The sequence below is a fragment of the Hyaena hyaena genome, unplaced genomic scaffold (assembly GCF_003009895.1).
Source record: "Hyaena hyaena isolate Hyena2069 unplaced genomic scaffold, ASM300989v1 scaffold_308, whole genome shotgun sequence".
Classification (NCBI taxonomy): domain Eukaryota; kingdom Metazoa; phylum Chordata; class Mammalia; order Carnivora; family Hyaenidae; genus Hyaena; species Hyaena hyaena.
Window position 1 is genome coordinate 734,561 of NW_024080942.1, and position 14,445 is coordinate 749,005.

General features: G+C 58.7%; 1 protein-coding gene and 1 long non-coding RNA gene across 4 annotated transcripts in view; one reads left to right on the forward strand and one right to left on the reverse strand.

The window, feature by feature from the left end:
* Positions 1-1,511: 1,511 nt before the first annotated feature.
* On the reverse strand, positions 1,512-2,962 carry LOC120242590. The gene is made up of 3 exons (XR_005531114.1): positions 2,839-2,962; positions 1,952-2,161; positions 1,512-1,702 (listed from the first exon to the last, which is right to left on the reverse strand). It is a non-coding gene; the product is annotated as an uncharacterized LOC120242590 (long non-coding RNA).
* A 229-nt stretch (positions 2,963-3,191) lies between these two features.
* MMEL1 (membrane metalloendopeptidase like 1) overlaps positions 3,192-14,445 on the forward strand; it is a 30,645-nt gene continuing 19,391 nt past the window's right edge. For 2 of the 3 annotated variants that reach the window (XM_039248299.1, XM_039248301.1), the window contains exons 1-2: positions 3,192-3,299; positions 5,532-5,698. In XM_039248299.1, coding sequence (XP_039104230.1) covers positions 5,542-5,698 — 157 coding nt within the window. In that variant the 5' untranslated portion in view covers positions 3,192-3,299; positions 5,532-5,541. Of the gene's footprint in view, positions 3,300-5,531; positions 5,699-10,385; positions 10,450-14,445 lie in introns of those variants that run through there. The other variant, XM_039248302.1, reaches the window with a different exon arrangement.

A 14,445-nucleotide genomic window follows, 5' to 3' on the forward strand; every position in this document is an offset into this window, starting at 1 on the left:
ACCATGAGTGACGTGTACAGCCGTGTGAGGACGGTTCACGATGGGGGACGATGCGGTCACCGTAGGACTAGAGCTACGAAGAGACCAGCGCAGTGGCCCTTCTTGGGGGCTGCAGGGGCAGGGAGTACAGTCACACTTGACAGACCCTTCCTACACTTTTGGATTCCTTCTGTGACGCGAGGAAAGTGCTGGCATCTCTTCATTCACTAGGGACCACGGGTGCAGATCGCACCCAACCACAGGAACCGGCAGAACCGCGGTGAGCTGGCCACCATCTCCACCGTCTACACCTGCAGACTTGTTCCCGCACAGAATTCCCAGGGTCCCCCGTGCGAATTCGTGCAATCTTGCAATTATTGGGGCGCCTGTGCTATTTCCTCCAGGATTAGACTGTACCCGCCCCCTCCCCCATGCATGGGTCTGGTGTCCATGGGCGAAGGAGGGGGGTGGAGGTTGAAGAGAATGCGTGCCCTCCCTTCTAGACACCTGACCCCATGAGGCTCTCGGGGTTAATGATGAAGCCTCCAACGGGAGGATGGGCTGCATCCCCTGGAATGGGCCTCAGGGGGCTTCAGGGGGCTTGGGGTCCAAGGGTCTCGCCTTCATCAAGCCCCTTCCCACTTCCAGGGTTCCATTCCTTCCCGCGGGAAAGCTGACGTGGCTGTAAATGCGACCAGCGTTGTAATTACACAGCTCACACAAATTCACGTCGCGTTTGACTTTGAGCACACCGGCCTGTGCGGGTAACTGGGCCCTCCCGGGCTAGGACCTGCGCTGGTCATTTCCTTCCCACGTGTCTTCCAGGACACTCGGGAGAGCCCACCCCGTGCCACAGTCCCTGTGGCCACCGTCACTACAGCAACAGCCACGTGCCACAGCACCCGGGCTCCCACGGCCCCTGGGGACGCGTCACAGCTGCCACAGTGTCAGCCCATCGGTCGTGAAGCCCCGGCACACCACGAGTCTCCCTTCCCGGGGAGCCCGGCCGTGCGGGCAAGCCCAAGGGCACGACCAGGCCAGGCCCCAGACGCGTCCTGTGGGTCCGGTGGCAGGGCCACTTTTGGCACCAGCCGGGGTCCACGCTGGAGACAAAGCACACCGGTGACTCGAATGGCGAGGGCTTAATATGAGGAACCGCTGATCAGCTGGGAAGGGGTCGGCCACGTAGCGGGGGTAGAACTCCGGGGATGGTGAAAGCAGCAACCAGAGTTCAAAGACGGTTGAGTGGCCTCCCGGAATAAGCTGCCGTCCATGCCCCACAACCCGCCCCTGGGTGCCGAGCTCCCGGCGCGTGCCCACCACGCCTCTGCGCCTGGCACGGGACACCCATTCTCTCACCCGATCTGTGACAGTCTTCTAGGTGAGGGGACGGCCTGGCCTGCTGGCTCAGGGACAGAGACCAGGGACAGCCCCTCCCCTCCTGTGCAGGGTACCCAGGGCCTGGCGTCAGGAGGCAGCTGTCAGGGATGCTGTTGGGGGGACCCCCACAGGCCGGGCTCTCACCCCAGCTTTGTGAGCACTTCAGAAATGTCCTCAACTTCCGCCAGCCCAGTTGTCTTCCCTGTGCAGGGCGCCCCGCACCTGTCCGCAGCACGGGTGGGCAGCCCCGCGGGGAGACCCCATCCCTGCCCCACGGAGGCCCAGAGCCACCTGCCGGGGGGGCTGGCCGTCGTGCACAGGACAGGAGCTGCCCCAGACGATCCTGCCCGAGAGCAGGGGTGGGGACAGTCAAGGGCAGGTGTCCGCCGGGCCTGAGGGGCAGCCCCCACCCCGTAGCAGCAGGGATCAAGGCTAACCCCTAGACCTGCCTTGGCCCAGGGCTGCTGAGGGAGGTGGTGCCCACCCCTCCCCCCATGGGGGCTGGTCTCCAACCCCCCGCAGCTCACATCTTTTGCCCAAAATCCAGGCAGGGGTGAGCAGGGAGCCCCCTGCCCCTGGCTCCTGAGCTCACCTAGGGAAACGGCTTCAAATCAGACTGTCCTGGGCAGCGATGGGGTGGGGGCTGGGACCGCCTGTACCCAGGGACCCGGCCGGGCTGGAGGCCCGTAGCTCCTTGGCCTGTGGAACCTCTTCCTGGGCCCCTCTTGACTGCCACCCTTCCCCTCTGCATCCAGGCGGCCTTGGCGGTGGTAAGAGGAGGTGCTCTGGCCGGGCTGTGTCACTGTGGGGTCCCCAGGGCCATCATGCTCTGGGAAAGAGCTTCTAGCCAGCCGGCCCGCCTCAAGCTCCCCCGGAAGGGCAGTCCCCTGGGGGCCCTCTCCCCTGACCTTGACCTCATGTTTTTTCTGGCCAGCAGCCCAGGTGGCCTCCAGTCAGGCTGCCAGCCCCTCACTCTGGGTGGGTTTCCGGCTCTCAGATGGGGGGTGGGTGCTGGGAGAGGAACGCTGAGTAGAGCCCAGCCTGGGCTCTGGGGGTGTCGGGTATCAGCCCGCCCCCCCCCCCCCCCGCCAGCACTGCCCTCCTCCCAGGGTGGGGCCAACCAGAGAGCTACCCCAACTCGGTGTGACATCGCCCAGCAGGGCCCAGGGTGGGACACCCTTCCACGGTCCTAGGGGCCTGGGGGACCACTTGTTCTGGAGGGTTCCGAAACAGAAGCAGAACCGAGTTGGCCTGGGTTGGAGGTGGACCCGCTCTGCCCAGAGCCCTCGGCCCGTCAGCGGGGTGACTGGTTCGCGCTCTGAAGCACTGGGGCGCCTCTGTCAGTCCAGAAGCCTCTCTCCTGTTCCCCTAGCCAGGAGCGACTGCCTCTCAAGAGTCCCCAGGGACAGAGGGGGGCCACTGAGCCCCAAGCTAGCGGAAGGGGGTGTCTTGGGTAGGGACCCCCACGTCCCCTTATACCTGGCGAGGCCCCAGAACGCTATGGAGACTAAAGGGCAGAACCCACGGCAGGGCCCTGGCAAACCTCACGGCCAGTGTGGGTCTCTGGCCCCCACCTCTCAGGCAGGGCGGGGAGAGGGCGCCGCCTTCCTTCCCCGCAGCCCCTGCAGCCCCCTTTGGACGGTGGGGCCAAGGAGGGAGGAGGATGCAGGCCCAGAGGCCCGGAAGGGGACCCTTGTCCCTGGAGCCACCCTCTGCCCCTCCCCCAACACCAAACCAGATGGAACTCAGAGTGGGGGGGCGACCTCCTCCAGGGAACCCTCGCATCACAAAGGAGGCCCCAGGAGCCTTGCTGGAGCCCCGCTGCTCTCTAGCCCTGGGAGCCCCCCACCCGGCCCCAGCTCACCGCCTCTGGCCTTCCCGACCCAGCCTTCTGAAACCTGCCTGTGGGGTGCGGCCCGCCGTTCCCGAGTGACCTGAAGGTGGGCCGAGAGCGGGGGCAGCTTTCCCGGGCAGTGCCCCCCCCTCCCCCGGGGCCGCACAGAACACTTTGTGTGCACACCGACACCGGTCCCCTCCCGTGAGGAGCCCCATTTCCGTGGCTGGCCACGATGGCCCCGAGAGGCCACGGACATGCACCAGGAAGGCCATGGGGACCCCCTTTTCTGATTCCCTAGCACTCGGCTTTGCCCTCAGGCCGCATATGACAGCTAGTGTGCACGCACCTTTCTGCCACACTGAGTCCCTGGAAGTGAGCAGGACAGAAGGAGAGCGTGAATTCACTAGTTCTGATCGAAGACAGAAGACACAGGAGGGACCAGAGCCACAGACCCGAGGCCAAGGCTCAGACCCATTCATTCATTCATTCATTCATTCATTCATTCATCATTCCGCAGATGTTGAATGCCTCTGGGGTGGTGGGCACCAGTGTGGGTGGGTGCTGGGGACCCAGGCAGCCGGAGCCCCCACCCCATGGGCTGACATCTCCCGTGTGGAGGTGGACAGTAGAAATAGAAGGAAGGGGCATCGAGCCTGAACCACACGTCTGGTGACGAAACAGAAATCAGGTCCAGGGGTCAGGCTGGCAAATACCGACCCAGGGAAGGCTTCACTGGGAAGATGACCTTGAGCAGGGACTTTTGGGGGGCAAGGGGGTAGAAGGGGATCTTGGGGGAAGGACAAAGCCTCTGAGGAGGGGTCTGCCGGAGGCGGAGGGTGGAGGACTGCATCTGGGTCACCGCCTCTGGGTGACCAGAGAGGTGACAGGGGCCATGGAGGGTCCTGAGATCAGAGCAGGCCTGGCTTCTCTCAAGGCAGGTCATGGGGCAGGTGAGGCCCAGAGACAGGCCCATCAAGGACTCCCCCACCCCCGTGAGCCAGAGACAGAACTCAGGCAGACCCCTGGGTTAGCAGGTAAGGATGCCTGAGCCCCAGCGTGTCTCAGCAGCTGACACTTACCCGCCCTTGGGCCAGACAGGGTCCTCTTCCTCAGGCTTCTGAATTCGCAGCCCTGCCTGGGACAGCGTGGGTACCAGAGCAGGGATCCGGCGGGCGCTGGCGTCTGAGGGCTGGGAGTCCCTGGTGTAGGGTGGGTACCAGAGCAGGGATCCGGCGGGCGCTGGCGTCTGAGGGCTGGGAGTCCCTGGTGTAGGGTGGGTACCAGAGCAGGGATCCGGCGGGCGCTGGCGTCTGAGGGCTGGGAGTCCCTGGTGTAGGGTGGGTACCAGAGCAGGGATCCGGCGGGCGCTGGCGTCTGAGGGCTGGGAGTCCCTGGTGTAGGGTGGGTACCAGAGCAGGGATCCGGAGGGCGCTGGCGTCTGAGGGCTGGGATCTGATGCACCAGCCAGCAGGCAGCCGTTCTCAGCCCCACAGGCAGTCTCAGGGGCAGGGCTGGGTGCCAGCAAAGAGGTGCGTGTGCACACGTGTGCACACCTGCTTGTAGAAGGGAGCACAGACAGAGCCCGTGGGGTCTGCTGTCCCCGCCGGCCCCCAGGCAGCGCGCCCTCCCCTGTCTGCAGCAGCCTGAGTGTCCTCCACCACTGCCCACCCCTGGAGTGGCGGGGGCAGGGGGGGTGGGGAGGGGACCCAGGAATGCCCACCACCCAGGTGACTGCTGGGGCTGACCTTCATGATCCCTGCCTGCATGGACACCCTTCTTTCCAGTCTCCCCACTGCCCACTCCTGGGATCTAGGCAGGAAAGGTGGGCAGGGAGCCCAGTGGCCCACGCCACCTCCCAGAGGGATTTCCTGACCCAGCACCCAGGCCCGTAGCTCCAGGACCCCCGCCCCAACCCTGCCACTAGGGCCCAAGGCGGGCTCCACTGCCGTAGCCCCTCGGCAAGCCTGGGGAGCTGGGCCAGCTGGGTCCCTAGTGCCAACCCCCAGCTGTGAGCAGAGTGGTCCCTGGACGAGCCCTGCTGGAGAGCGCGGGCTTGGAGAAGCTGACCTTGGCCACCGCCCCCCCCCCCCCACACACACACCCTGGGCACTCCCCTGGCCTGGGGAGACTGGGCAAGCCGGAGCCAGACACAGGCTGAGGGCCGGGGGTGGACTGGGCAATGGGGAGAGGAGCCCAGCACCCTGAAAGGACCGTCGCCAGCTCCCAGCCTCGGGCAGGGCCCCGGGGGCTCCTCGGGAGTCTCCCCGCCCTGACGGACACAGCCCCTGCCCTTGGCCTTGGGCTTTCTCAGCTGTGCACTTTCCCCCCCGTCCAGAGACTTGGCGATGGGGAAGCCCGAGAGCCCAGTAGGGACGGTGGAGACGGCCGGCTGGCCGGGACCCAAGCGCCGAGGCCTCCTGGAGGGGGGGCTGCTGCTGCTGCTGCTCGGCCTGGGTGGCGCCCTGGTGGCCCTGGGCCTCCTCTACGCCGCCAGCCGCAGAGGTGAGTGAAGGTGCCCCCGCCCACCCGCCCTGATGAGCCCGCCTTGTCAACGGGGCAGGCGGGGCTGGGGTCCTCACCTGGCACTAACCTGCAGGGCGCCCTGGGCCGCTTCCAGAAGGCTCTGCCCAGGGCCCGCAGCCCCGGCCAGCTCTGCGGGCTCTGCGCCGGCCCCTCCCCTCCGCAGCCCGCAGCGCACTGCAGGGGCCACGCTCCTTCCCGCCCCTCACCTGTGTCTCACGGTGGCCGCCCTCCTCCTTACCCCCCACCTTGCCCCGCTGAAGTGCATATGGAGGGGCCGTCCCCAGCTGGGGTGAGGGGCCTGGGGGGTGGGGCTCACGTGTCTGCACCTGGGCTGCACCCTGCTGCTCACAGGCGCCACCCCTGCCGGTGCTCTCCACACCCACCCCCAGGGCAGCAGGCACAGGACTCGGGAGAGGAGCTCGCATTAGGGGGTCTGGGCCTTTGTCACCCTGTTTCCTCACTGGCCTGGCCTGGGGGCCGGGCGCACCGCTGGGAACCAGCCCCCAAGGCTATCTCTGGGGACCAGAGTGGCAGCCTGTGGATGTGATGGGCGTCCCAGCCCAGGGCTGCTCCCTGACCGCGTCCAGGCGCCTGGCGGGCCCCCCTCCCGCCGCCTCCCCCCCCCCCCCGCCATCTGGGTCCCCTACCTCCCTCTGCCAGGGAGGGGGGCACTGCCAGCTCCAGGGAGCCCAGACCTCAAGAAGCCCAGTTCAGGCCCCCCGCCCCCCCCAACTGCGGGGCACAAGGGGACCCCTCCCCTCTCCCAGGTGGCTTGGAGCAGCATGAACCCACCCGACACAAGGGACCCTCCCTACCCCGCCTGCCTTTTCCTGTGGTCCCTGCTGGGGCCCCTCAGTCAGAACCCCGGCGCCCCCACCGCCCGCTGATCTTGGCCTCAGACCCTGATGAGTCTGAGGAAGGATTTGCACGCAGCCTTGCTGTACATTTCTCAGTGCTTTTGCATCTCCACTCTGATTTTTTTCTTGGATTCATGAGTTATTTCAAAATCTTTTTTCTTTTTAATTTCCAGATGCATGGAGATTTTACTAGTTACCTTTTCTTATTGGCTCCTAACATAACTGCGTCGTGGTCAGAAACCACGGTTTACGCAATGCTGATTTTTGGGTATTTGCCGAGGCTCGATTCGGGACTAACTCGTGGCCAGTTTCGGAAATAATCCATGTGTGTTCCTGAAATTGGAGATACAGATGTATCCACGTCAATCAAATCTTCTATATAATTGGGTTTTTTAAATTTTCTTGTGTTAAAGGGAACTGCAGTTTTCCTCGTAGTTATGCCAAGTATTAATTTGTCTGTTTTAAGGCTACATTATTCTGTGAATATGAGTCTAGAATTGGTGTATCTTCCACAAAGTTAGACCTTCTGTGTTAATTTCTTTTACCTAAAGTTCTGTTCTGTGTGATGTGAATACAACCACTCGTTGTTGGCTCAGCCTATTTTCTCCCAGTCTTTTTCTCTCGAAGTTTTTGTGTCTTTAGCCTCCTCTGTGTCTCTTGCGACGGTGTGAATCTGGACTGAGTTATTCGTCTCGTACCTGGAGGATTTAGTCTCACTGGCAGTCATTATGATTACTGTCTGCCTTCTGTTGGGTTGCTGGATTATTTTTCCCTCCTCTGTTTTCCCTCAGCTAGTTTGCAAGTTTTAGATCACTGTCCATTTAGGGGTTATCTTTGATTTTTTTGTCTTAAGAGCTATTTTAAAAGTTATTGACCAGCGCTTTTGAAAAGTCATGTGTTTTTCTAGAAATTATAACATGGGGGGTGCAGCCCCGTGTCTGCGGCCCTGCCCTCCTGGAATCCTTCGCCTATAAGCAGACACAGTCACCACCCAGCACAGGGGCCAGCAAACTATGGCCCATGTTTTGTTTAGTGAATAAAGTTTTATTGGAACACAGCGGTGCCCACTCATTTATGTATTGTCTATGGATGTTCTCATGCTACAAGAGCATGAGAATTGGTCAGGCAGAGTCCATATGTGGCCCACAAGCCTAAAATATATTTCCTGCCTGGCCCTTCATATGAAAATATCACCAACCGTTGGACTGAGGTGTCTTCCCACATCTAAACCTTGACTTTGAAGCTTTTTTTATTATCAGTGTTGGATTGTGAGGAGGCGTTATAAGGCTGTGGTTAATGCCCAGGCATGGCTAGGCATGCCGGCTCCCCCAGATCCCACCTGCGTGACCTTGGCAGGTTTCTTTCATGCTTCTGTCCCTCAGTTTCTCCATCTGTAAAATGGAACGTAGCATAGTACATACATAAGAGGCTTACTTAAGGGCCCAAGATTTAATGCATCAATAACACTTAGAAAAATGCCTACATCTGTCATGCTGTTCACGAGCAGATTTAATGACAAAATAGCAGATTTGTCATTTACCCACTACCGGTATGGTTATTGACGTGCTGAAGGGAAGGCAGATTCAGCTCCCTACACAACCCAGACCCTGCCCTCCCAATACAGATGCATCCATGCTTTGGATAAAGCCATGGTCACCATCTACCGTAGTTCTGAGTGTCGTTCACGCCTGAGCTTTGAAGAGTAGTTGGGTCGCCTTTCCTCTCTGTGCCGTTATCTGGTTTCCTCATCATTAATAGCTGCCTGGTTCCAGAGGCTTCCCTTCTTTCTGTCAAATTATTTCATTACCAGCCTGTCTTTACTCTTCTCAAATATCACCCTCTTGCCCATAGGATAGATTTTCATTGATTACGGGATGGGGCTTGAGTACAAAGTACTGATGGTTCCGCAACAGTTAGTCATGGCAGATGAGTCTCTTCCAAGTGACATTTCTAAATCTTAAAGTTCCTTTCCTAACCTCTCTGATCTTTTCTCCAAATAATTCTTCAAAAGCGAGCAAAGCAGCCTCTACTGTTGCTCAAGTAGCTACACTTGTGGTCTCCTAAATGAAAAGGTGGGACACCAAAGCCTTACTCCACACGCCCTCTGGCTCTGCTCTTTCATCAAGAGGACAGGTCGCTGAGATCCTGTTCATCTCTAGGAAAGCCAAAGAATCTTTAAATCTGCAAAAAAAGAGTAATTCTGGCCCCACACAGCAGTTATGAGGTGGTAATGTGGTTTGAGCCTACACAAATAGACGGTGTATAATTCTCTTTCCAGAATTCCGTGAATTCTGGGTCTGGGTGAGCCTTACCAGGCTTGCTTACGTGTTGGTTTTCTTGTTTGTTTGTTTTGTTTTTGTTTGTTTTTTTAGAGAAAAACCATTCTGGTGATCCTCATTCTTTTCTCTTTCTGAGGATCCAAATTCTGGCTGGATGCATCCTCCTCCCTCCCGGAGAACCTCCATTAGCGCCTGTCCTAGGCAGGGGTGCTGGAAATGGACTTCCTCCGCTGTTGTTTCCTGGAAAAAGCCTTTTTTCATCTACAGGTTGAAAGATTTTATCTCTGAGCAGAGAATTCTTGGTCAACTAGTTCGGTTTTTCCCTCTAGGTCACTCCGTGGCCTTCTGGCTCATACAGCCGCTGAGGGAAAGTCCTCCGAAATCTCCGTCTTGGCTGTTTCTCCCTTTTCTGATGCCCTCGAGACTTTTCTCTTTGACCTTGGCTGCGGCGTGTCCCGGGGTGGGGGTGGGGGGCAGGGCGTGTGCATTTAAGTATTTTGGTCTCCGTGCTGTTTGTGTCCTTTGGAAGCTGGGGATTTACTTTCTTCCACTAATTTTGGGAAATTCTCAACCAGTATCTTTTCAAATGTTTCTTCTGACCCCTTCCCCCCACCCCCCCACATATCTGTGGAGTCTCTTGACAGTTTGACACTCTCCCACAATATTTGGGCAGTCTGTTGAGTGTTTTGGGTTTTGTTTTGGTTTTTTTCACCCTTTTAGTCTTTGTGCTGTGGTTCAGAGTCTGACCCAAATTCGTCTCTACGTTCACTGGTTCTTTCCTCGGCCGTACCCAGTGCGCTGGTCAGCCAGTCAGGGAAATCCTTCACCTGTAGCAATATGCTTTTTATTTGTTATTTCCACATGACTCCTTTTTATAGTCTCTGTCTCTTTGCTGAAATGCCGTATCTGTTCGAGCATGTTATCCACCTTTTTCATGAAATCCTTTGAGGAGTCAACCACAGTTGTGTTAAAGTCCAGCTCTGATCGTGCCAATATTGGGGCTGTCTCTGAACCCAGTTCCTTTTCTAATGTTATTTATTGTTGAGAGAGAGCGCGCGAGAGGGAGCGGGGCAGAGAGAGGAAGGGGGATAGAGAATCTGAAGCAGGCTCTGTACTCACAGTGAGAGCCCAGCGCGGGGCTGGAACCCACAGACCGTGAGATCGTGACCTGAGCTGAAATCAAGAGTTGGACGCTCAGCTAGCCGAGCCCCCGGCGCCCCTCTGTGAACCTAGTTCGTTCGATGACTTTGTCTTGTGGCAGCGGACTGCTTTTTCTTGCGTTTCATGTACCTCATGCATTTTCACTGAATCCTGAATATCGCGAGGAAGAGTAGAGACCAAGGCAAATAGTATTTGCAGCTGGAAACAGGGACCTGTGTGCTGTCTGCAGGCGTGTGGGCTCCGACTCGTCGAGTCAGCAGTTAGCTTCCGGCTTTTGCTTTTGCTCTTGTTGCCCTCGATGCACCGCAGAATCGGAGCCCTCAGCGATGGGCTGCTGTTACCTTGTGTTTTCCCCTCGGCCTCACTCAGGGTGGTCCCCGGATGCCTGCGACACAGTGGGGTCTGTCTCCGCGCCTTTGTCCCTCCGCAAAGGGTAGGTGGTCATTGCTCATGGGTGGTCGGCTCACGCTGGGGGCAGGGGGCTCTGATGTACCGGCCGCATCTGGGCCCTGGAGTGGAGCAGCCCTGACCGATCCCCACGTCCACCAAATTTTGCTTCACCCTGAGTTGTCCTGCCCTTCCCCCAGAAGCAGCAGCTCTCAGCTTGATGTCGTCCTAAGATCCTGGGGCCACAGGGGTGTCCTGTCCCTCTCCCCTGGGGCTAGAAGGGGACTTTTAGTTCTGACCCTCCCCCCGACCAGTGGAGTCCTGCCTGGTCCCCGGGCCAGGGAGAGGGTTTACCACCTTTTCCCCAGAGGCTCACAGCTCTTGCTCCCGACAAGAGGAAGGTCCAGGCGAGCAGGGGGAACCCGGCCCGTGTGCCTCAGAGGAAGCAGACGACCCCTTGCACGCCTGTCCTCGGAGGGGGGCTCTCTCTGGCCTTCTGAGAGCTGCGCCCCGTGTCTCTCGTCGGCACCTGCTGAAGGCCATGTGAGCGAGGCAGCATCGCCTCCGGATGCTCCAAACCAGCAAGCTAAGGCACACGCTGGCCTTTAAGAACGCGTGACGGTTGTACCTCAGTCCCTCTGACCATGTGTATGGTGACCAGTCTCACTCCTGGGTCCTGTGGGGGGTGGGGGTCGCTACCGTCCCTCCTTGGAGGGTCATCGCTCTCTGAAACTCTGTTTCCCAAGTTGCCGCTGACCTCGGGCCCTAGACCGGCTGTAGGGACGCTGTGCCGTGTGCGGACCGTCTGGCTCCTCATGTCATCGGGGCGGGCGCGGTGCCGTGTGGGGCTGTTGACGTCCCAAGCAGGAAGCAGACCGGCTCCACCTGAGACTGCCGTGCGCCCGGTTAGTGGTGAGGCGCTCGGTTCATGGACCCTCCCCACATCTTGCAAACAACGCGCCGTTTAGAGCAGAGCGAGTCTCTTCTACGCCGACTCCATGTTCTCACCGCGCTCACTTTTCCCGCCTCGCGCTCGGTTTCTCTGTTCTTCCGCCTTCCGTCTCAGGCAGTCCTCACGAGACCGTTTCTCTCGTCTCCAGAGCGCGTACTTCTGGAGCCTCCTATTCAAGGTGTGGTTTGTGGACCGGGGGCGTCAGCCTCCCCGGGGAGCTCGTCAGATCTTCAGAGGCCCAGGGCCCGGCCCAGGCCTCCTGGGTCAGAATCTGCCTTTAATCCCCAGGTGGGTCGTCTGCACCGGTTTAGACAGCGTTTGCTGAACTGGCTTGATGATCAGAATGACCCGGGGCAGTTCTTATACCTGCAGACCCGGGGCCTGGGCGGCTTCCTCAGCAGACGGCTCGTGCTGTCCGTTCTGGAGGATGGAAGTCCGGGATCAAGCCACCGGCCAAGTGACCTCCTGGAGAGGACTCTCTTCTTGGCTTGTAGCCGGCCACCGTCCCGCTGTGCCCTCGTCTCCGTGGCGGAGAGAGGGCGCTCTGGTGTCCCTCCTTGATGACCGCACTCAACCTTCGTCACCTCCTCAGCCAGTCACGCTGGGAGCCAGGACCTTGGCCTGTGAACTGGGGTGAAGCCGCACTCAGTCCCCCATAGGCTTCAACGTCTGTACGATGAGGGACACTTGAAGCGTTTCTCGTGGTCAGGCAGGCGTGGGGAGCTCCGCGGTCACAATTCTTCCGTGGCAGGGGCGCCTGGGAGCCTCAGTCGGCTAAACATCAGACTCTCGATTTTGGCTCAGGTCACGACCCCAGAATTATGGAATCAAGCCCCACACTGGGCTCCATGTTGATCGTGGAGCCTGCCTGAGATTCTCTCTCTCTCTGCCCCCCACCCCCCATTGCGCATCCTTCAGTGATAGTTTAGCTGGTGAGACAAATCTGGACCCAGTTCTCCCTCGACAGCTTGAAGATTTGTCCTCGGGGTTTTCTGGCCTCTGCAGCCGCTGTGCAGAAATCTGGGCCCATCTAACTGGTTCTTTGCCCTCCGAGCTGTGCTTCCGTTGTCTCTGGTATTTTTCACTTTCACCACGAGGCATTGAGCTGCGAAAATTTGTGTTTATTCTGCTGTGGACACATTGTGATTCCTGAGGCTCAGCATCAGTACCATGTCCGCACTGTGGGAAGTCGTACACTCTCTTTCTGGATACTGTGTCTCCCTCGTGACCTCTCTTCTCTGTTGTAAACTCTGGTTGCGTGTGTCCTCAACCTCCCGTTGTACCCTGCGTGCCTCTCTGGGAGGGTCCGTCTCTTCGTCCTGCATCCTGGGTGAATTCTTCTGGACTAAAATCCAACCCACTAAAGCTCTCTTCACCTGTGTTAGAGCTGCAGAGATTCTCCCCAAGATTACCTGCAATGACTTGGAATAACATATCCTTTAGGACACCGCCTTCCCTCAGCTACAAATTAAAATGTTGGCTGCATTTTGCAGAATGTTGATTCTCCAAAAATATATCTGAATATGTCTGCACCTGCAGCGCGTAAAGGTTTCGACGAAACCGTGTAATTACAGCGATGCGCCGTCACTTAGGTTTCAGTTGGCAAAATAAACAGGGGAAAAATCCAGAAATGCAATCTCGGCAACTACATTCTTTTGTGTTTCTAGAATTTATAATTTATTCTTTCACACGCTGGTTCTTTTTAAATGCTTCCTGCCCTTGTTTTTAATCGTGTCCTTTACTTTTTCAAATATACTGGGATTCGTTTCTGCATCAGCCAGGGTACCGCTTCCTCACAAGGTGCCCCGATGCGCGGAGGCTGAAATAGCATCGTCTACTGGGACGCGCAGAGGCGCACAGCCGGGTGGGAGTCAGCCCACCCGGTCGACTCTGTTCCGTGTGAACCGCACCCGCTGCGCGGACCAGCAGTGGGCCTGGGCAGAGTCAAGGAGGAAGGCTTGAAGCCCTCGGGCCCCAGGGCCGGGCTCCGTACTGGACTAGCATCCCTTCCATCTCACTCTGTTGGCCCAGAGGCCAGCCCACAGGCCAGGGAGGGAGCAAACGCCCTCTGGCGACAGGATGGGGGAGGAGTCGAGCTTTGGGGCCCGCGATGCCCGGGCATTTGGGGTCAGAGCCCCAGAACACGAAATCCTCAGGGTTGACGGTTCTGCCGTGCTGTTCACACCCATGGAAGCCTGTCGCTGTCAGCGTGAATCCGTCTGCTCGCACCGCCTTTACCTGCGGGGCCTGTGTCTCTCGGGCCGAGCAGTTTCCCTCCAGAGAAGGCGTGTTTGTTTCCATCAAGCACCTGGGGAGGCCACCTGCTTATAACGCGGGTCTCAGCTTGACGTTTCCGTGGCCACACGGTCGCGTGAGCCCCCACGGGCACCTGCCTGACGACCAGCCTGTGCTCGTTCTCCAGGGAGGAGGGATCTTTTCCACCTGAGATTTCTGTGGCCTTTGTTGAGACAGAGAGACAGGACGTGGTGACAGAGAGAGGGAATAGAAGTCATTCCAGTCAAGGCCAACCTTTATATATTTTTTTAGTGTTTGTTTTTTGAGAGCGAGAGAGTGGGGGAGGACACAGAATCTGCAGCAGGCTCTGCACTGACAGCACAGAGCCCGAAGCGGGGCTCGAAACCACCAACTGTGAGATCGGGACCTGAGCCGAAGTCGGACGCTTAGCCGACTGAGCCCCCAGGCGCCCCGGTGACTGTTAACTAGGGCTCTACTTTGTTCAGACGCCCTCCGTTCTGCCCTCGGCCCTGTTCTGTCCCAGGGTCCTGCAGGGTGCGCCCTGACGTCATTCATGGAATCTTCGCCGGCTACTCTTGGCTGTGAACCATCAGCCTCCCCTCGTTTCTGTGAGCTGGACAGTTCCAGGACAGGCGACCTGGCCACGTATTTTGTAGAATGTGTCTCAGGTGGGATTTTCTCATGGTTAGACCGGGGCGATGTGTTTTGGGGAGGAAGCCCGTAACCGAGGGGTCCATACTTACGATGACTCATCATGTCACGACCATGACCACGTGGCTTAGGCATAGAATGTCGTCCGTCAGGTGTCTACACCATAAAGTTACTTTCTTCACT